The sequence below is a fragment of the Lampetra planeri genome, chromosome 12, assembly GCF_965212315.1.
Source record: "Lampetra planeri chromosome 12, kcLamPlan1.2.h2, whole genome shotgun sequence".
NCBI classification, from domain to species: Eukaryota; Metazoa; Chordata; class Hyperoartia; order Petromyzontiformes; family Petromyzontidae; genus Lampetra; species Lampetra planeri.
Genome location: NC_136118.1, coordinates 13,048,461 through 13,071,835, shown reverse-complemented (window position 1 = coordinate 13,071,835; position 23,375 = coordinate 13,048,461). Strand labels below are relative to the sequence as shown.

At 40.8% G+C, this 23,375-nt stretch overlaps 1 protein-coding gene across 1 annotated transcript in view; it reads left to right on the top strand.

The window, feature by feature from the left end:
• Window positions 1-23,375, top strand: part of ARMH3 (armadillo like helical domain containing 3) — an 87,455-nt gene that overhangs the window by 10,001 nt on the left and 54,079 nt on the right. Inside the window, exons 6-13 of the mRNA XM_078599570.1 lie at window positions 1,840-1,932; window positions 4,564-4,638; window positions 8,190-8,276; window positions 9,739-9,795; window positions 11,239-11,282; window positions 13,130-13,190; window positions 13,813-13,859; window positions 20,423-20,498. Of these exons, the coding sequence (XP_078455696.1) occupies window positions 1,840-1,932; window positions 4,564-4,638; window positions 8,190-8,276; window positions 9,739-9,795; window positions 11,239-11,282; window positions 13,130-13,190; window positions 13,813-13,859; window positions 20,423-20,498 (540 nt within the window). The remainder of the gene's footprint in view (window positions 1-1,839; window positions 1,933-4,563; window positions 4,639-8,189; window positions 8,277-9,738; window positions 9,796-11,238; window positions 11,283-13,129; window positions 13,191-13,812; window positions 13,860-20,422; window positions 20,499-23,375) is intronic.

Genomic DNA, 23,375 nt, shown 5'->3' with positions numbered 1-23,375 from the left:
AGAGTTTTCTTTAAGAGCTGTTCTGGTCATATCTTGAGTTGTGCTTTGCAAGGAAGAATATTGATGAAAAATTCAATGAAGACATTTTCAGAGGCTGGATAACTATGAATTATTTGTTAAACTTTTAGTTTCAAAACACTTTAATTATGAATCATGCTCCTGCTGTCATATCATTTTAAAGAAATTATCAGAATTTTTAAAATTATATTCTTGGTTAATTCAATTTATCCCAACACCTCCCTCACTTTCATATTGTGGTCATGTTCAACATATAAATGCAAAGATTACAGTCTTGCAGCAATGATGCACTCTTCTCTTTGGCAATGTTAGGCATGGTTATGTATGATAAATAAAATGGTTAATACCTGCTGCACAAATATAGCTTTGTTACTAACACATTACATATAATTTATATCAATATAATAATACATCCTAACCCATCATCAGTCACAGGACATTTAGTGAGTCCTAATCCACTTCTACCAGTTGATTTTATTGCAATTTATATTGAAGCCTTTCCAGCACAAACATTGCATTTTGAAATCAATATTAATGTAATTTTATCAAAAACACTTTTTGTTGTTGCTCACTGGATGGGTTCAGTCAAGTGCAAAAATCAGTGAACGTGACAGTTTTTGCAGCACCTGTGTCTGAAATATTGTACTAAATGCATTATGCTCACAACTAATATAGAGCTCGCATTACATATTATGGAGCCATATTACACTGCCCCAGAGGTCCTTCAGAGTTCCATCCGGCTTGGCACAAGTTTTGCCAATAACTAGTGACCCGTGATTCCTCTGCAATAAATCTTCTTCACCCTTGTGCCTCACACTACCCACTGCTTTCTCCCAACGCCATCCCTCTGCTGCCTCTGAGCTACATGATTTACTACACGGGGGCATCGGAGCGTACGTGGGTGGGAGCTGGAAAAACACGTGCGGATGGAGGGCACTGGGCTAAAACGCTGCCCCATAGCTACGCATACAAGCCATTACCCTAATTGTTGCCTCATGCAATTATTCAGTGTCTCCTTCCTCTAATGAGCATTGGAGCAGTGCTCATCTTTGGCTGCTTTAAGCCAGCAATGGATATTTTTCATTCAAATTTTTCTGATTAAAATAGGACAACCGCTGTTGGCTTTCTGCAAAGTGGTACCTATTTTTTGACCTTGGAGAAATTATGTCCTGAGTTGACTCCTGATCAAAATACTGTGCTCCTTTGCCAGAATTCGTGCAGTCTCACTCTGTATTAAGACTGTTTAAGAGGATGTTACATCGGCTTCATTGGCCAAGTGTTTTGCATGCAGAAACAAACCACAGAGCCCATTAAGATCTTAACATTTACGAGGGAATGTTACCTTATACTTCGTCATTGTACTCAGTCCTTTGCTTTTCCAGATGCTATTTCGTTTTTAAATATTTTTATTTAATTCTCCTATCTTGGCTTGTTCATCAGAGCTTATGTTACTGGACTCCCTACAATAGCATAAACCCAATCTGGAAATAATAATGATCCACGGCCATGTGCCGAGGTGAATGTGCGATGGTAGGAAGTGTGTGAATTGGATTAACTCGGACACCTGCAGCAGTTTCTTAAGTTCTGCAGCAGTTGGGAAGCGGAGAATGGTGAAATCTCATAACTTTAAATCGCATTACAAGAGGAAGTGATTTAGTGTGAAAACCTGAGACCCGGTAATATGACGGATATTGACTTTGGCTCGATGTGCATTGCATGGAAAGTGTACGGCCGTTAGATGTACGAGGGCGGGATGCATGGTGGCCGCTTAAGTGCTGTGCTTTGCCGATTGTTGTCGTGTGTGGTGTGCTCGTTACCCAGAGTCTGATGGAGAGCCTGGACAATCTGCTGTGCGGGGACGGCTCTCCCAGCCTCAAAAGTCTGTGCCTCAAGCTGCTGCTCTGCCTGGTCACTGTGCGTATGCATTGCTTGGACACGCACACGCTGCGCATCCCAAAATAAGCGTCCCTACCCCAAGGCTCCTAAATGCTGATTGGACAAGCGCGTTGAATGAATTAAACCATGTACCATTTATATTACATTGAGAAAACATGTCACGATTGTTATGGATACCTGCTGTAATTGTGTGAACAGTATGAACCGGGTTTAGTAATGCATAAATTAATAGTTTACGATTTACACTTTCATATTTGGGCCAGGTGTTCTTGATAACTGCTTATTGTGACCAGCATGATACAAGATATTGGGACCAGCACCATGCCTAGGTGCATCTACTTATGCCTGACAATTGACCTCTAGCTTCAATTACTGGCCATGCACAATGATAGCAGCTGATGGGCCTGGTTGATGTGTTCCTTTTGTATTGCACGTGCGGGTGTACCCGCTTGCCGTTTAATATCCGTGTGCACTCACAAATTTTATTCTGCAAAGATCCCACTGCGTATATGCTCCTAGACCTGGTTTCAAGCACATGTAACTTACACACAAATACGCGCATGCCAGCATCTTCACGCACCTCTCATGGTCACACTGCGTGCATGTCCAGGAGCGTAGAACCATTGTCCTCTACACAGAGCAATTAGAAACATGCCTCGCAGGTATGGGCTACATGCCTGAATCGGCTGCAAGGTGTGTGTGTGTGCGAACATGGAAAGTCAGCATGTCCAAACTGCTCTGAAAATAGCCCATCCCCTCTGGGCACTGGGCACAGTTATAATGTAGTAGGCGCTAACCTTGTTCTTCCATGGGCTTCCTCTGGAGGCACAGAAGCATTTTCAGATTGGCCTACGCAAGACGGGAGTAAATCGATGAATGAGGCTACAACTACATTGTATTTACTTTTGTTTCGTGGTTAAATCTCCAGTGGGGTTTGAAAGGTTCGTGTCTCCCCCCAAGCACAACTATTTTAATTGAGCTCGATAAAGTAAGACTTACAAAGCACATTTGTCAATAACGCTGCCAACAACACAGTATCAAGACAAATTAATCTCTTATAATTGTACGTGTAGTGGCCTTTACTTTGTCAGAACTTGTCTTTTGTATAAAATACAGTTCTATTACTGATCTTTCCCAAGTGCCAAACAAGTCATGGGCTGTAATTAATGAGACGCTTCTCTGCTTAAGCTAATCAGGTGTGAGCCCATATTTGAGGGTATCCCAAAATACACCCTGCCTATTTACGACAGCTGTGAAATACATAGCTTTTGACAATTGTGTGTGTGACCGCTGCAACACACTTGGACCTCAGTGCATAAAACATATTAGGCACAAAAATCTTCTGTAATTTGATGTAAGTTATGGGATTTTTTCCCCTCGTTATATGCAATGTCTACTGCTTCGATCAGATGTGTGTTTTATATGCAATGCCCACCGATTCGATCAGATGTGTGTTTTCTGCTTTCCAATTGGCAAAGGGAAGTCATTATTTTAGTTCCTGTGGCCATGTCCATTGGCATGTGTGGTAAATCTTGTCAATCTTGCTTTTTTGCCCGTCTAAGGACGGGTGTATATTGCAGTAAATCTGAAATATTCAATAGAAAAATTGTTCAGCTCATGATTATTAATGAGGAGGGGGGGTTTCTGTATTTGGAGTGATGTCACCTGCTAATGGTTATTGTGGAGGGGTGTGGCATGCGGAGTGACGTCACCCGCTCATGATTATTAATGAGGGAAGGGGTGCTGCATGTGGAGTGCGCGACCTTGTTTGTTTGTATTAATTTCCACGCGGGCATGAATATTAATGAAGGGGGGGGGGCTGTTTTGCAGTGACGTCACGCACGGATGTAGCACTGCTGCGTAGATTTATTTTTTACCGTCACTTTCTGTAAAGAAACGCCATATTTGAAGCGACTTTGCGTAATAAATAATTTAATTCAGCACGACCTTCCTCTGCGTTAGTGTAAAAATCCACCCACTCATTAATATTAATGAGGGGGGGGTGGGCCTCATGTGGAGTGACGTCATGCAGGGGGGGTGGGCCTCGTGGAGTGACGTCACACGCGGGACGGACAGACATTTCTGGGTGATTATTGTAGGTAATCTCAGAAGCTAAGCATGGCTGAGCCTGGATAGTGCTTGGATGGGTGACCACCATGCAGAACAGGTGATATAGGTTACAAGACTACATTGAGCAGCAGAGGGCATTGCAGCAAAATACATTTCTGTACTGTACTGCTAGACACTTTTACACAACCTGCACTGATCAGCATGGTGAAGTATGGTCAAATAATCCTGACGACCTGCGTGGTATTGGGGAGGCACATGGGTCCCAGATAAATATGCAAAAATTCGATGTCACATCCTGCAGTGAATGTGGCAAAGGGCTGTGTATATTCATGGTGTTTTTAATGAATAAATACTATTAGTCGTTGGTTGAAGCGACATTTAAATGACGCAGAACCCCAGCAAACACACTGATTTATAGATTCTGTTACAATGATTTCCATTTGTTTAGCAGTACCACTTACGAATGTCCACAAACCCATGCCGCATTTGCACTCTGTTTACTCTCCAATTGGTCAGCATATGGGTTTTATATGGAAATTAATAAATTATGTTGTTTAATTATTGCTGTCATTTACACAGGTCACGGACAACATCAGTCAAAACACCATTTTGGAGTACATCATGATTAACAGCATATTTGAGGCGATTGTTCAGGTAAGACATTTACTTGTTTCACCATGAGTGTTGCATTACGAGACCGTGTTTGTTGTAGATTATGCATTGGCTAAAGTGACGTTTGGTGCGTTTAAAGTGAGAGGCGGTTTTTGTGTTTCTGTTTGTGAAGCCATGGATGTACAGTTTACACTGTCCTGCAGAGAGGAATATTGTTGTTTCATATGCTGCAGAGGGCATTATTACTACTACTGCAGTATTCCTCTTTCCATTACAAGAATAATGTTCCAGTGCTGTGGCCAACATAACCATCTGCGTGGTAAGCAGAGGCTCTCGTAAATGGGTGTCTGAAAGGTTGAAATGTTTAAAATAATTTTAGGCTGCTGTAGTATTTATATGGAAACTTTTGTGTAAATGCTCCAGTTATTGCATCTCATAACACAAATTAGCAGGCAAAGACGTGCAAGCCTAGAAATATCACATCCTCGAGTTAAGGAAAATGTAATTCACGCAGTTAAACATGGGTGTACATATGTAAAGGAGTTTAGTTTTCAATCGTGATATAATTCCAGGTTTGAAACGTGGAAGCAAAATTTAGAAAAAGCACAATTTAACTTGGAGAAATGTTTGCTTGGGACTAGACTGGGAGATAGGAAGAGAAGCACATGGGTCTGAGATTAAATGCAAATAAGTATAACCCGTAAAAACAAAGTTTTTCACTATAAATCCTTTATTTGCGTGGCAGCGAACTGAATATAAAGGATTTAAAAAAATATATTCGCCTGTGGAGGACGCGGGGATCGATCCCGCGACCTTTGGCATGGGAAGCGAGGGCGCTACCAACTGCGCTACTCCGCCACGGCCTGTGGAGGGGTTACGCTCTGGGCTCTTACACTGTTACGTTCAGCCAAAGCCACGAATGAGTTCTATTTGAATATATGTAAAATCATTTTTTTTGCCTAAAAAGTGTACAATTTTGGGAATTTTTTTTCACTAACATTAATTGTTTCGCACAACGAGTCTGTGTGGAAAATGTCAGCTCGATTGGATCACGGGAAGTGGGTTAAAAAACGACCGAAAGATTTGCACGGTCGTAAGCAAGCAAGCACGCAACCAAGCAAGCGAACTTAATATAAAGGATTTAAAAATAGACATCAGAATGACAGTGAAGAAAAGTAGGTGGATTTGGGGCAGGTCACATAGCTGGAAGGAATGATGGATGTTGTACGAGATGATGTATGAATGGAGAATGTGCCTGAAAGGATGATCACCTTAGAGATGAAATGACGAAGTCGGTAAATGTGTGAGATTGATTGGAGCATCGCAGTAACATGAGGGATGGTGGCAGCATTGGAAGGCCTTAATCTATCATCGGACTGGCAATCGTTGTTGATAAATAATACTGTTTGCAAAGAACAACTTAAAACCACTCAAATTTCATACCGAGTGGTAAACAACTCACTTGTTATGCTGCTATATGCTGGTTACCTTGAAGTCCTGCAAGTGGAAGCCTCGTGAACGGGACGATCTCTCTGTGGTCCACCAATCCCGCCTCTAAAGCATTGGCTAGAGCCACGTTCCACCGTCCCTGAGATATGCTAAAGAAATAATAACATCTCTTGTCAGAGTACAGTGGGTTGGAAGTGTGCATCTGTAAATGTGATCAAGGCAAGCCATTAGTTTCATTTATATATATTTTGTGTTGGTGGAAATTTCATGGGTACTACATTTTTTCCCTCACTAATTTTTACTTAAATAGGTGCTCTTCAAATAATGTATTTGGCACAATGTACAGTGCTTATTAATCATAACAACAACTTGCCTTGTCTAAGTCCTTCTTTGCTGGGCTTTGCTTTGCAATAATGATCAAAATTGTGTCAACAGCGCATTTATCACCACTCAAATGGTCAGGGTGGCACACTGAACATTTGTTTAAAATCGCTGAATAAGTTTAAACACTTACATGCTCTCTCCAAATGAATTGAGAAGCCTCATTCCCATCCATCATATCCCTTTACTTGTCACTTTACATTTTATATTGCTCTTCATGTCTGTGTTTAATGGTTGTTGCAATAGCTTACTTGAGAATGTTACCATGAGCTCACCGTAGGGTGAAAGTAGTGTGCCATACCTCGTAACGATGCGTCATTTTGTAAATACTATATATACAATGATGCAATTGGTGATTTATACGTCTTGTGTAATTCTGTAACATTTATTAACCCCTATTACTTGAAAAGGACATTTTCCTCCATTCTGTCCATGGGTTGCCACTTAATAAGGCCGAGGTTGCCTTTTAAGCATTGGGTGACTAATCTTTCCACGAAAGAAATGTGTGCACATTTGTGGTGTAGATGAATATAGTTCGCTTAAGGTTGTGTTTTGGGGGAATCGGTGTATATAATAGGATACAGTAAATTGCTGTGGTATTTGAATGTCTACACAGGGTAGTTATGCTTAAAACAGTTGTACGCTTTTTCAATTGGCATATCCACTTTAATGCACAGTGATTTAAATCTCGGCAATTGCTCTCCCACAAAGTGCTTGCCATGTGTCTGAATGCTGTTTATCCAACTTGCAATTGGAAACACAGATGATATATCCCAGGCCAGTAAATGTATGCCACAAGGGTCTTTACCAAGGCTCCTGCCGTGTTTGTGGTACCTACGGATGCATTGAATTATCATAGCCTTCAAGCCAACCTTTGCATGATGTTGACAGTGCACTCTTCCTTGCAAATAATTACTTTAGCATTGTCAGCTAAGCAGTGCAGAAAAAACCTGGAATGGTACGTGGTGTTATTGAAACACACAGCACATCGTGGATTGCATCAGACTGGAGTGTGATTATGGTAACTGTCGGTATTGGAGTGAACTAGTTAATTCAAGAGTAGGTTATTCTATTAAAATAACTACTTCTCATCAAAGCTTGTGGATCTAGTTTGGCAGTATATAAAGACATTCAAAGACAAGTATCTGCAAGCGATGCTGCATCAAATGAATGTCGCACTCATTACACGCAAAATGCTTTTCACAAATTAACTACAATACCTTGATGATCTCATGAAGTTGCATTAACCATCACGCGAACTCCAGTCATCCTCGCAGCAGCTTTTGGCTGGCCATCGAATAAAGATGGTCACCGCATCGCGCGCTTTCAGATGTGCTTTTGTGGCCGTCTGGAACGCTCTTTTGATATTAGCAAGCCATTAGAGCTATGCACTTTTAAATCTAGATTTAAAACTAATTTCATTGGAGCTGCTTTTTTTTTTTAGTTTGTTGTCCTTCCCCCTACACCTCCAATTAGCATTGTTGGTTACGTACGGTGCAAAGAAGTTCAACATACATACGATGTGGCGAATGGTCGAAACCTTTAATGGCTTAACACGCACAATCTGTCAGGACTTGTTGTCCAAGTGTGCACGTTCACCTGTGAGCGTCATCGCTTCGGCGGATACATGGTTAAACGCGTGCGGTGTTAACGAATGACGACGCGTGCGGCGTCGCGCCCTCGACGGTAGACTGCTCGAGGTTGCCTTCTTCGCCACTGGCTGCTGCGGCTCCGCTCACAGCGTGCCACTGAAATGTGCGCAGATCCTGTCGAGCGAGCCCAGCCGCAAGCAGCTGGGCCACGACGCCGTCGTGCTGCTGGCACTGCTCGTCAACTACCGCAAGAACGAGGTGCGTGCTCCAAGCCGGGGCCTCCACAGAGGCGCGAGGGGATGAGGGGCGTGGAGGGGTGGGCAGCCTCGCCAACAGCGACAGCAGCAGTGCTTGCATGGCAGCCCTTGCCTTCGCGAGTCTAATACAATCTTCGTGCCTTCATGTCATACAGGTGTTCTGTCACCAGAGGGCAGTGCAGAAAAATAATTTGTTGTACTGTACTATGATGCAATGTTTATGCTTCCCACCTTCAATAACCCTCACTGACCAGAATACACTAATAAATAGGGCTGAGTGTGTTATTTTCAGGTAAGCAACACAAAAATCACGTTTCAGTGAAATTGCACTGCTTGTGAGACATTACTAACTGCAAAACCGTCAGGCTCAAGGGTTATCTGTGAGGCTTGGCATGTGTCATTCACCTCCCGTAAGAATGTGTTTTTCTCACGATGAGTTGAAAGTCCATAATAGAGGTTTTTTTGGGTTAGATCGTGTAAATATGTGTCATTTAAACCCGCCACCACTCAACACAGCCAATTAGCAAGGTTTTTCACTTAAACAAAACATGTCAATTAGTTCCTAGTTCAGCAAACCAGTGTGTTGGAGAGTAAACTCAAAACATTTCCAATTCGAGTACCGTGACGTTTCGCCGATAATTACAACCAGCCTCATCAGGCGACAGCCAGAGTTGTGGAGAAATCATTTTTCCGTCTTTATTTATAAGAGGGATAAATGTGATGTCATCACTTGTGAGCCAATGAGGTGCTTGGACCAGAGCGGGGCAGGGGGGGTTAATGTGTTCATATAAAGTACAATGGATATTCAAAGTTAATCAACATACATAATGCATGTACATTATGCATGTGCATTATGCATGTACATTATGTATGTATTATGTATCTATATTATGTATGCATACTTTTACAAGTGCCTGGGATATATTGGTGGCATTCAAGAGTCAACTTCGGCCAGTTACTTGAGTAACAAATTCCGTACTGCTTCTGAACCATCAATGTTTCTACACTGCATGATATACATAGCATATTTAATCACGTTTTTATCAAGCATTTTATCGTCTTTAATTTTCAGCATACAATTGTTTTTGTTGAAAGGTTGCCAATTTAGCAGTGATAACATGCATGAGCAATTCGTGCAAAGCTTTTAAACTTATTAGCATTTTTGGAACATTAAATGAGTCATACGAATGGACAGAATACCCTGGAGCTATTAAATGTATTTTTACGTACTATGTAAATGCATACCATTATGATAATTACGCATTATTTTCAGTAAAACATTTATTAGGGGTGCACTTGTGATTTTGAAAGTGCCCAATTATGCGTTCTTCTCAAGCGGAATCGCCCTACTGGAAATCTGTGAAAAAGAGGTTCATACCTCATCGGATTTCTCTAGGATAAATAAATATTCAGATTCTGAATGTGTTTGGCGTGTGCTCATGCGTGGAATGTTCTCTCCACAGTCGGCAAACCCTTACATCGTCAAATTGTCCATCCTGGATGATGAAATGGCGCTGAATGTGAGTGTCACGAGTTTTGTTTACATTTCCACTGTTAAACAAAAATTCGAGCCGTCCCACGGTGTCCTAACGCGCAATTGGGAGGCTGCCAGTTTTACTTCTTCGTCAGGGTTTATCTTCATCATCATCATCTTCCCTCTTGAATTATTAAAATGAGCACTACTAGCTCAAGACCGTCACCCCTTGCTCTTGAGCCAAAATGTCACCCTGTCCTATAAATCTTTATAAGACAGGGTGACATTTTGGCCGAGGGCTATTGAAAAAGTATGCCTAGCTCACTAAGCTAATCTCTTATTAAAATAAGTTAATAATGCTTGTAAAATAAACTTGAGAAGAGACTGATTATTAATCTTCACATGGGCATTCTCATTCCAAGTGTAAAATGAAATATCAAGCCGCCCTTTGAAATTGACACTCTACTTCAGTTGTACATCTTTATTAGTTGTTGTACATGGTCTGATATATTTGTTGGGTCATGGCCACCTTTTTAATCTCAATAAATATCACAGCGTAAATAAACTTTACTTAGTCAAGCCATGTTTTCTTTTAAAGTGCTACCCCACACTGATACTGCTCTTTGCAAACCCAGCAGGCACAATGAGCTTTGCATTGTTACAAAATCATGTCTGGAAAGTATATAATTAAACGAATGATCAAATTTTGACCTAAAGCTTTCGTGACTGCAGGAATTCATATTCTTTGGGTCTTTCAGTAAAGTCACGTAGATAGAATAAAAAACATATCACGACGTTTCGACCGCAACACAAGCAATCGTCATTAGGAGAAAAAAGGAGGGGGAAAGCTGCTGAGGCAGGATGTTTTAAAGGTTTGAAATGGGTGTAGCCCAAGGGTCATAAACGAAGTGGGCAGGGCTAGTGATGTTAGTGAGACATTTGCAAATTTCTCACTTTAACAATTTGCAAATTTCTATCACTTTATTTTTATCTACGTGACTTTACCAAAAGACCCAAAGAATACGAATGATCAAAGTTTGGCCGCATGTAACATTCATTAGATGGACTGTCCTGTATTTATATGAATTTGGTAATTAGCATAGTCCATTGGCATGAGAGCAAAAGTGAAAATGCACCATTATGTGAAAGTTTGCTCAGTTTAGAAGTTTGGTTACATTCGCCTGAGCACCAGCACAAATATATATTAAGCAGAAACCACGGTGTTTCGTCCAAAGCGTGCTTGATCCTGTGCCGTCCTTACCACAAAGTGGGCTGGGATGGTGGTCATTGCCCTTTTGGCCTTTAGAGTTGGGGGCCAGCATGTGCCACCTTTGAAATGATTCCTGCTTTTACATTTGTATTCGTTAGTACACCCGAGTTTCAGTTAGACCTCTAATGGATGCTTCAATTGTATATCTTACATGTGCACATTGAGTAGATGAAATTAGGCTGTTTACTTACGAAATAATTGTTGTGTTTTTCTTTGCAGGGGGAAGGGCTTGTCATTTCTAGGGCTCTCACAGAATACAACAGGTTGGTGTATTTATACATCGTGTGACATTACATGCCCAATGAAAACACATGATCGAGACTTATTGTGCGTGTATACATATTTTTATTTATGTATGCATGTTGAACTTCATCATGGGACCTCCCTTGCCAGTAGAAAAATATAAGAATAGGTTTTACCCTTTCTGGCAATTAAACAGGTGTTAAGATGTTAAAGCACCAAACAGAAACCTTTTGCAAGGAATCATGTCGGCATTAACCACTAAGGCTTGCATGCCTTGGTGTGGGTGTTTATTGCAACTGCAATAACAACTACGCATACAAATCTCCCCGATTACCTATTATTGTATCTCCCCAAACTTTTTATTCTCATTAGTTTTTAGGAGATATTAATGGTCTATAGCAATTCCTTTAAGTTTGTAATTTTTTCAGTGAGTGGTTTCTTTTCTACCGCTTAATGGCCCATTTACTTGCATACGCTCCACGTGCAAACCTCAATGGGGTTTTGTTTTTTATATTTATGTTCTCGCGATGGTCTTGAGAAGCCTGCACGGTCTTAATTTGTATGCAATGCCAGGATAATAAAGTGTCACTTTTAAAAACTGTAATTTATTGGCCGTGTGAAACTGACCCAGGGGAGAACAGTCCTGGGCCTTGGAAGGGTTACAGACCAGAAGCAGTGCATGCGTCGCAAGTGGCATAATTACGCCCTGGAGGCAGAACCAGTGTGCTCTTAATTAATCACAATGTGCCATTGACTGTCGCAGTGGCCAGAATGTCGACTCGTTATCTAGATACCCTTGCGTATCATTCCTGATTCTGAATGATCAAGTTTTGGGCAAATCAATGCATTTGGCATTGACTGCAGTAACAGTTAAGCAGCCATATAATGGTGCTGTGTAGTGTACTGCGGTGGGGTATGTTGTTGGAACATGCACAATTTGAATTCCACATGGTCAGTGTGCAGAGAGGCTGTACACCTGCCATGGATTTCTCACCGTGTGTAAAACATGTATTGGGTTCACTAAACTACCCCTGTCAGAATATGTTTTGTGAATCGGGTCCGTTCTTGTCAGGGATTAACTCCTCAATGATGTCACCTATTCACTGTCTACTAAATGCATGACATGTATACACTTGTATCACGTGCACATAATTCGGTGCAGTAGAGACAAGGTTGTTCCATAAAAAAAAACTTACTCAAACCATACATTACCAATCATTTTTCTTTTGTATGGTGGGATGGAAATGCAATAGTTCTGAAGTGTGTTGTAGAAGCGAAGTACATTGAACCAATACAAGGAGACAGCAGTAGACGCTGTGTGGATCGTAGTGACACCACCAGGATGTCGTACGTATGTTGAACTTCTTTCGCAACTTATGTAGCCAACCGTGCAAATCAGAGGTGCTAATGTTACACGGACGGCACATTCGACGGTGAGGCGCTTTTGTAGGGTTGGACTTCACCTCACGGTCGCGGTTCGGCGATTCTTTGATCGTCCATTTGTAGAAGGTGGACGCGCGTCTGCCACGCTGCATTCGAGCAGCGCGGTGTAGCGAGCTCCTCAGGTCCCCAGCGAGGTGTATGTTGACACCATCTATTTCTCATTACGCTTGACGAATGACTGATGTTGAATGTTTTAGTAATTTGCGCTGTGCCCTTGTAATGGCTTGCCATGTTATTAATGATCGTTTATCGTATTGCTAACTTCACTGATTTTCATGCGCTTTTTTGGAAAAAGCGGGGAAAATGTTGTGAAGTCTTGCAAGCAGCAGTCGACGCTCATCGGTGCCACTGGTAGAAGGTCACCTTGGCAGTGTCGCGTGCGTCGTGTTGAATTCCTTCTTCCCTTGCTTCCCATGTGCCGCAGACAGTACAAAGCCAAGGAAGAGGAGCACCAGGGAGGCATCTTCTCGGCCATCACAAACATGGTGATGTATTAAGCATCACACATATGCAGAAGTAAATGATACATTTCAGGGAAATTAAATACTAGACTAGGGCATATTTCACAAACATGGAGCTCTAAAACACCTTAGAATGTATGGCTAATTCCATCGTAGAGTATTTTTTACGTGTTGAAGGACACTTGAATAGCTGGTGAAAACTTACGCGCATGAGGTGATAACACCCGCACATCCACACAGATAGGTCGGCCAAGCTACCTTCTGTACTGCTACCACAGTGGCCACATTGTCGCACTGGCAAGTAACTTGTGTGTATTCGCACCCTCCTCTCGATGAGAGTGTAATTTAAAGCTGTGCGAAAAAGGTCAAAGTCGGCAAATGCTGGCCTTGTAAATGGCACTTGTGGGCAAACGTTAGTTTTAGGAAAAAAAAAATCTTTAAAGCTGGCCTGGCTGATATTCTGCGTTGTCCTGATGCTGCGTTTTTCTGGTGCACATGACCCAAGCTCACCTGAAAAGAACCTCTCGAATTGTCTCATTATTTAAACAATAATCTCTCAGCTTTACTGTGTGGCTGTGACATCATGTTTGGCTTCGGCTACATATATATGAGAGGTTTTTCTAACGTGGGGTCCTTTGATTTGTAGGTTGGAAGTATGTTTGTGGGAGACGGAGAAGAGAAAATGTCTGTCAAGTAAGTGGGTTGGCAGCTTGCTGCGTTACTATTGCATTTGATCACATATCCCTCAAGATAGGTTATTATAGCAGATAGAATGAAGCAATAAGGGGATATAATGGTATCGGTGGCATTGTAAGTAACAACGTTTTGACCTATAAAGAGCTAGAGACAGATTTGTGAAGATGCTTTAAACTCCAATAAAGAGATGCATGTTTTTATGCAAGATACACTATTACAAATATAGGTATTAGGTACAACATGATAACAATTTTTTATACTTTAACATTTAGTGTTACGATGCATATATGCATCAGAATAGTTTTAACCTCATTTTGGAGTACATTGAGTTTTTCATTAATATTTAAACAGAATAATGGAATGCTGGGATACATATGTTTGCCTTCTTCCAGACCCATTGTTATTTAAGTGAACCTCGATATATCTAAATAACCTCAAACCTCCCATAATTCACACGATTCATGTGTGACCACCCCCATTATGAATCCATCCCCTCTCGCCACCCCCTGTGATAACAATGCGCTGCTCCATGCAGCTCCCTTCAGCTTGCTATTTCTCCCACCCTCTCTTTCCTCTCAACATCATCCTCTTCTCATCCCGATATCTCGGCCCAGTCATTCCTTCTTCCCCTTCTCCACTTCCTGCCCGGTGCTCCTCTCCTCTTGCTGCCGACTCGTCTTGAGCCACCACCTCCTCAACCCTCTCGGTGACTTCCGTCCTGGCATCCAGAACCTTTGCCAATCATCTTTCTCTGTCTCCCCTTACCTGCTCGCTTCCCTTTCCCATTCATTTAAATTTTTCCATGCACGATATCCTTGACTCTACTCCTCATCCTGTGGTACGCCACGGGTAAAAAATGTTACGGCTCCCTCTACGTGGTGCACGCTACAGAAACATGTTTGCCATTCAACCATTTGAATGGTACAATACCAATCAGATGGAATAACATGGTTAAATGACCACTGCTACAATCGTTTCTTTGGAATAGCTCACAAATATAGATTTCTGGTCTCTTATTTCAAGTGTGTTGTGACTTGAGGGGAGGCATTTACTTGGCACAGATTCCAGCTGATGTTGTTGGCCCTGAAGGCTAGCATTAAAGTCAGGTCACTGGAAAGGATACACAATGCATGAAGGGAATTGTTGGTAGTTGGCATGTCATGTGATAGAACAGTCCATAAACCTGCCTCGGAACAATGTTTTCTGCTGGATTAATGTGCTTCAAATTCCAGAGTTTGCTCTTAAAGTAGAAAATTCCGGAACAAACCTGTCTGTACTTTTTAAATGGGAAAATTCTCCAACAAAACTGTATTCACATTTAATGTATGTAACACTTATTATCTATATTGCCTTTCCACTGAGTATTGTGACGCTTTGACAGTGTTTGGATTGCATCTGCTTCTACCAAATGTTTGACTTTTAACTGTATCAGTCTCTTGAGAGAGGGCTACATTACATGCTTTCCTGTGTGCAATATGTAGTTAAAGTAATTGTAATCAGCCAGATAGTTAAACTAGATTTTTTATTGTAACTAATTATGGTGTAATGATCTTCTGCTGTGGTGTAGAGTTTGTCTTTCTTTAAACTAAGTTGCTGCTCAAATGTATCCTGCTACATGCTGATATAGTGTTATGTTCAAACCAGTATCTGGTGGCTCTGTGATTAGACTTCTCGACTCTCACTTCTAATGTCACAGGTACTCTGGACATTTACGCTGCTCACTGCTCAGTCAATACAGCCCTATACAAAATATACTACTTCCAATACGGTGTAGTAATACATGCTTTCTCACATCCTGAAAATGCAGAGCATTAACTCGCATACAGAATCAATGTTCCAAGCAATGGCGTTAATAATACGAGTACAGTAACACAAATAATGAGCGCCCTTTGATGGAATGGGCAGAGTAAGCTAAAAGCACAGCACTGCAGTAAACTGTGTTGACAGTAGCTTGCGGGCAACATGTCTGTTGGTATCAATGAAGAGCTTTGAGCCTGAAAGGCATTCTATGCTGGCCTTTACCCAAGATCCTTGATGGAAAGTAACTGGCTTCCTTTGGCAAATGCTGTGCAGCATCCCTATGAAATTATATAATTGAATTTTTTGCCACAGCAGTTTCTGCCCACTAGTAGATAGAATAAGCCTGCAGCTTATAAATATAATTCTTATCAGCAGGATATCAACACCGTTGCCATTGATGTAATCATCATACTTGTGAATAATGGCTAATATAGAGTTTCCTTACCGAGAGGGCATTTAGTGCAGCAAGATTCCAGAGAGATGTGATGTGAAATTATAGCAAACACGTAATGTTAAATGATATTTGAACTTAAAAAATGCATTTGAATTTATCAAAGCCATGAAGATTGATAGTAGACTAAATATATACTAAAGTAAATAATTTTCTTCTAAGGAAGGCTAAAACACATTCCAGCATTGAATACAAACGTAGGTAAAAGGAGCAGAGATTAGCAAGAGAGATGAGACTGAAAGTATATTAGAGTTTATACCTAAAAGGTAATAAACACATTAAAAAAGGAATCGGGGACATGGACCTGATTCTAATGAATAAGTGCCAATATGCGAGAGATGTCCAATTTCAGCAAATTCATCACTAGAAGGGACCACAGACTCTTTGCCATGCAAGTGACACACTTCAACAGAGAGGATGAAATCAATTACAGGAGACTCGACTATCCGCGCTCATGACTGGGAGGACAGCCGCGGATAATTCAAAATCGTGGATAATCCAAAAATATAAATTTTCCGTGGATCCCCGTACCAAAAACCACTAATATAGGTATAAATACTGGTTAAATTTATCTGCCATCACACAGTTTCATAAATGAAAACTTGGATTATAAATTATCAGATAAATCACTCAAAATTAAGCACAACTGACGATTTCGATTGTTACTCTTTCGATTTAGAACGAATGTTAACGATCAGCTGATCGATGTGCGTACTCAGTGATCACACTTTCCTGCTCCGATGCAGAAGACTCCACTAAGTCTATAGCAGAGCCACTCCGATAAAAATCAATCAAACTCTGCCCACTGTTGTAAATATATGGCAACTACTGTACTGTAGAGGTGATCATGCAGATTTCGGATTAACCAGCGAATATATTTGTTTGGTTTAAGCACGTGACTTGTAATAAACATTTACGAAAATAACAATATATAACTGTTTTTAGATTATTTATTTGGGCTTAAGGGAAAATCCATGAGTTATTAATTTATGTCAAAATCTCAGGTGCGCAGTTAATTAAAGCAACCGGAACACATGATCTGAAACTGTCAAAATATGAAGAAGACGAGATGAAAAGGGATGGTAATATCAAATGAAAGCCACAAAGCATAGCGCTGTGTAAGAAGATCAGAACATTTTTGAGAAGAGAAAGAAGAAGACACAATACATTTTTTATTCAATTGACAGTGTGCAATGGGAGTTTAAAATCACCGAAAAAGAGGTTGATGCTAGATTCGAAGCTTTCGTGACTGCAGGAATTATTCGTTGGTTCTTTCGGTAAAGTCACGTTGAAAATTAAACAATAATGGAATACGACGTTTCGGTTTTACCACAAGCAACCGAGACGTATTATATTATTTGATTTGATTTTCTACGTGACTTTACCGAAGAAACCAACGAGTCAGAGGTTGATGATTGTTAATTTACCAGTTGTAGTCCTTGGCTCATTAAGATGAATCCATAACACATAGCGGAGAGAGAATATTGCAATGAGTACAGGAATTTTATACACATTTTTATAGCAAAAAAATCCATGAACCCTAGCAGTAAAATCGAATTTAAGAGAAGTGTAAGAAGTTCCAGATATTGCACTTGAAGTGAATACTGCCCTTTGCAGTCTAATCAAAGCTCCGAGACCAGATAGCATAACCGAAGATATTTTTGTTTACAAAAACGGCACCAACTGTTGGAAAGTGTAATTGTGGACGTCCACCACGGAGTTTGAGCAATGGGATCGGCTCGTGTGCAGGAGCCAGATCGATTGTCGCCTCTGTGATGCTGAACGGATGCAGATGACCTGGGGAGGGAGGAGGCCTTCGTCCCCCGGTGGATGAATAATGATGTACTCTTAAGTACGCTCGTATAATCGCCTGCAAAGACAGATGTTACCAGTGGCATCAGCAAGCATTTTTAATTATCTTTTGCAATCAAATATTTGCGTTTCTAAAGCACATAGCAAATATGTATTGCAAATGTGTTACAAAAAGTTGTCAATGTACCACAGGGTATTTTGTACTTGAAATAACTTTCATTGTATTTTAGTTGTCAAATTTAGGATGACAGTTTTAACCTTTTATTTTATATGATGTCTTTGTACCTAACACACTTTGGCTATTTTGGTCGGTAATAGAACTCCCACAGTTTCATAACAAAGAAAAAAAAACTGACAACTATTTGCCATTTATGTTAGATATGTATACCACGCAGTCTAACATTCTAGTCACACACAGTGGTGCTGTACAAACGCACAGACTGTGGCTTTTTTAAAGCGGGGGCATAACCATTGACTGGCACCATAGACATTTGGAGAATTACACTGGAAAGACGTTTTGAAAGTTGAATCACCGGTGCATTGCAGACACGCATACCCATTGCGGCTCTTGTGACTTTTGTGAGTCGCTCAGTCCTGTATTGAAAGCATCTGCGTTGTCCCTGAGCATCTACGTGTCTTCCAGCTAGTTTTTCGCAATGCAATATATCCGTTGCCTATCTTACAGATAGTAGGATGGGACGGTGTAGTGCTAGATGCCTTTGTTAGAGAGTTGTGCACCTCAGGCATTGGGGGGGGGAATACTTCAACGTAATTAGAGATGGTAAAGTGGAGATTAAGTTTGTTGTTTCCCTTGTGTGTCTTTTGTACACGACAGTTATTAAATGCTTGAGCTGCTTTGGGTGTAATCTTCTCATTTGTGTGTGCGAGAACATACCCTCAGGCCCGCAGAAATATTTTCCTTTTTATTTGCATCTGCTTGCATCAGCACTCGCAAAAGCCTGAGAGATGGTGCATTATGAGCAAAGATTTTCAAAATTGCTTCACAGACCTTGTTGGGTTAATTAAACTACTTTAAAGTCAAATCTTGACTTAAAGTTTTCGTGACTGCAGGAATTAATATTCTTTGGGTCTTTCGGTAAAGCCACGTAGATCAAAAAAAAAATTTCACCTGAAGACGATTGCTTGTGTTGCGATCGAAACGTCGTGATACTGTTATTATTTTGATTTTTTTTTCTATCTACGTGACTTTACCGAAAGACCCAAAGAATATTCTTTAAAGTCATCTGACAGACGTGTCTTTTCTTTGCAATGTGTGAATTAATTTTGCCTTGCTAAATACTCTGGCTAAACTGGATTTAAAACAGTCTGCATCAGCAGCAGGCCATGCTTTCCCACCTGATGACGGACGCTTGTGTTGCGCCTGAAACATCGTCATTTATTTTAATTTTTATACCTACGTGACTTTACGGAAAGAACCAAAGAGTATATAAACTGGATTATTGAGGACAAAATAAAACGTCGTACCTTGGCTTTTATTAAAAGTCTCTCAAATAAGGCAGTTTATTTTCCTTAGACAATTGACAGGTATACATACACTGTAGAATGATAGCAAATCAAAAGTGTTTCTTTATAAATCCATAGGTTATATAAGATAAATCACTGTTAAAACAAAGTGCTCAGATGATGAGATGTTCACTTGTTGAGCAAATTCAGGTTACAAGTCGTATTCGTTATAAATAATATATTGTGTCTTGCAGCATTAATATGCCCCAACCCAGAGCTATGTACCCATTATATATGTTGGGGCAACCTCTGAAGTTGTCTCGTTGAAACTGAAACCACATTTTTACGTTAAGGCACACAACAATCGTGTTTGTGTCGGTAATATTTACCTGGGTCCTATGAACTTGCACATTGAAAATAAAGCAACGATTCAAGTATTCGACAAGACTCCTTCTGAATGCGGGTAGTTTGTTAAATTACAAATTATGTTTGAAAGAGAAAAACAAACCAGTCTTTGATTAGCAGCAACAATTAGAACAAGTTGATTTGTGGTTTTGAAGTTGAATGGATTAAAAGTATGTATGCATGTATTAGAAGCCATTTCATAAGCATTAAAAGCACACTTTTTAATTGGAAATTTAATTTAGGTTATTTATGCAATTGTAATCTCAAACGAGCAATAGGGGCACATCTAATTTGCACAGACAGCCACTCAGCCAGCAATGGAGAAATGACACATTGCAATGGCTGGGGTTTCTTCACATTTTGAATATCATTGACTTCCTACAAAGTTGTATTTATTTCATCTGGCCTGGAGGGAAGATGAATTGATTCGACCCCTTGGCTGGCATTTTAACTTGTACTCTTCCGGCTTTGAGTCGCGTGTTCTTAACACAGCATCACCGTCCTGGCTGAGATGGCAAATGGCTATTTTGTGTCTTTAACTTTGTGAATAATTGACATTCCTTGCTGCTGCTGATGCTACTGCTGTTAATATGAATAGTAATGGTGATGATGCTATGTTTCTTGTCAGGACGAATGAGTCCATTCTACTGGCGCTGTACGAGGCGGTACACCTCAACCGGAACTTTGTGGCAGTTCTTGCTCATGTAAGTATTTTTACATTTGATGTGGCTCATGGGGCAAAGACGCTCATTGAAGTCTGATTTGGTTTTCAAATATAGACCTACGCTGGTATTCTCAGAGCGCACAGGCTTTGACTGCATCAGATGGGTTTAATGAGAGTTTCTGAATGGATTTAGTTGTAATTTGGGCTGGCTGCTGCTGATGAGTGAGTGGTTATGAGTTCACATTGGTGTAAGATGTTGTTCTTGCATAGAAATGTACTGCCCTATGTTGTTTGAACTCACTCTGATCATATAAACTGTAGCTCTCCCAAAAGGGATTTTCTCATTTGGTGCTATACCATTGAGTTGTACATTACACGGAATTAAAATTACACTGCCTTTATATTCGATGTTGCATTAGAATGGCATCACGTTGTTTAATGAAAGTTCTGACAAGGTTTGACTAGACACACTCAACAAAAGCATTATACAACTGCAGCATATTATATGTAGGAAGGCAGAGTAACGTTATATTCACGAAAACCAATATACAGTTGTAGATAAAGGTTGTGATCTTCATCCTCCACACCAGGAACAAAGTAACAGTATAATGCTGTGTTATGCTTATGTCATCAAGGCTTGCGTGCCAGTGTATTACGGGTTTGCCGAATAACGTTCCCCCTTTGCAGTGGCTGTGTCTGCTGCTCAGGAGAGCGAATTGTTTCCTACTGTGTGCCGTATCTGATCCTGTTATTCACACACCTACAGTCCTGGTGTTCTGTAAATTGGAGACGGCATATCTCACTGAACATACCCCCCCACTATCGGGGAGCACTGGCTTGCCATGTTGATCCCCAACCACTACCCCTGCCCCACCCCACCATTCCTTCTGAGCAGCCAGCTCCACAGATATGCATCGTGGCAATGCAGTAACCCTCTTTGGTAATGCCCCTGAATCTTCCTGAGAGCAAAACTGGCCGATGATTAAGCCGTGGCTCCAGGTTTAACACTGATTGCCACGCACGTTTTATTTTTCCCAAGCACACTGTGTTGAAACAAAATACCGTACGTTATTTCTCTTATGCATACAGCGCATTTTGGTATTTAACTCGACGTTTGTTATAAGTGTTCTTGGGGCTTGCATTTTGCGTACACCTCTGAGGCTAACAATTCGTTTCTGTAAACTTGCTCATTCCCAGATACTTTTATGGCAGTTAGAAGCTGCTGAGCACTACAGAAATGTGTGCACACGTCTCGTCGGCTTACATTTATGTTACGTTACGAACTCTGTCGCTCAGCCCTGTGGTGCAGACATGACGGCACCTTCTCCACGGTGTAGTTTCCACCTGCCTTGAAATACAAAGCCTCGGGAAAAGTGAACGTCAAACAACCAGCTACAATGGGACCTAATTTATTAAACTGCTGCACAGTTTTGAAAGTCCTTGCTGCCAGGTTTTCCTACCCACTCGCTCTCTTGCCCATTAGCAAGTTTCAGTTTGACGACATTATACAACTTTGCCGTTTGGTCTTTGGCGCTATACCGCAGCTTGATGCGAACTATCGTTCATCATAAACCTCTCGACAGTTCTTCCGCATAGAAAAAGCAGATTAAAGACTGCATGGAAATCAACAACAGAGTTGGAAGTGGACCGATGTCGCAAGGCTGATGTGTAACAAAAAAAGTTTCTGTTCCTGGGTAGTAAGGGTTATTTCCTAATTGCTTATGCCTCAAAAGTATAGAAAATGGCTTTTATTTCCCACAAACTTTGCTTTTGTGACTAGTACACGGATATTTTGAAATGTACCTATTTTCAATGAGAAAACGTGTGCATTTGTGTCATTCTTTCACATAAAGGTCACAAAAGCAAAGTTTGTGGGGAATATTGGACATTTTCTATACTTTTTAGGCATGATCATTAAAAAATGACAGTACCCAGGAACAAAAATAGTTTTTTACATATTCATATTATCTAACCCCAGCCCCGTGCATCTCTCCACCGCGGTTTTGCCCTCGTAACCCCATCAGGGTAGTGGAATTACAGCAGAGAAAACTGTTGGAAAGGCTACTTTGTCACGGTTGAGTTTATTCTTGGCTAATACGCCAGCAATATACTTTCGGTGTTTGCTTCCATGTGGAGTTGTAATGCATTAGATGATTGTTGTGGGAATTTTTTGTTGTTGCGCTTTCGTGACTGCAGGAATTCATATTCTTTGGGTCTTTCGGTAAAGTCGCATAGAACAAATTAATTCATTAATTTTAATATTCTACGTGACTTTACCGAAAGACCCAAAGAATATAAAGCATTGGTGTTTCATTTTCAGCTTTAGACCCCTGTCGAGTTTGAGAATTTAAAACAGTCTAATGCCTGATTATAAAGATGAAAGATAAAACCCTCACTTCTCTCGTCTAAAGCTGTGTGATATTCCGTGCCATATTTATTTTGAGGACAAAAGGAAAGACCTTTACATTTTTTGTTTAAGCAAACTGTACTTCACGTGCAGTCTCTGCTTTTCACGAGGAGATTGATGGTGTATCGTTGAGGTACGATACGTCTTGTGCACCTGCTGGTAGCTCCCTCAGACATGCATCCGAATGCCATTTGCCTTTTACCTGTTGGAAATGATTGTGATAATTTTGGATGGTTTAAGGTGGTTTTCTAGTGAACTTTGGCCGGGAGGCTGAGCGAGATTCAGGCCTTGGTGCTTCACCAGGAGAGCGCCGTTCTCCGCTGAAGGATTCCCACAATTGTCCTGTCTGGGTTTGGAGAGATTGTTCTCCCTTGTTTGTCACACAAAAGCATTCAGATCGAAGGAGGAAGGAGTGGAGTGGATAGGCGTGGTTTGTACCTCGTCGTTTTTACTTAAAGGAGGCAAAGCTGCTTTGAAGTTGTGGATTTTGTCGTACAGGTAGCATTGAGA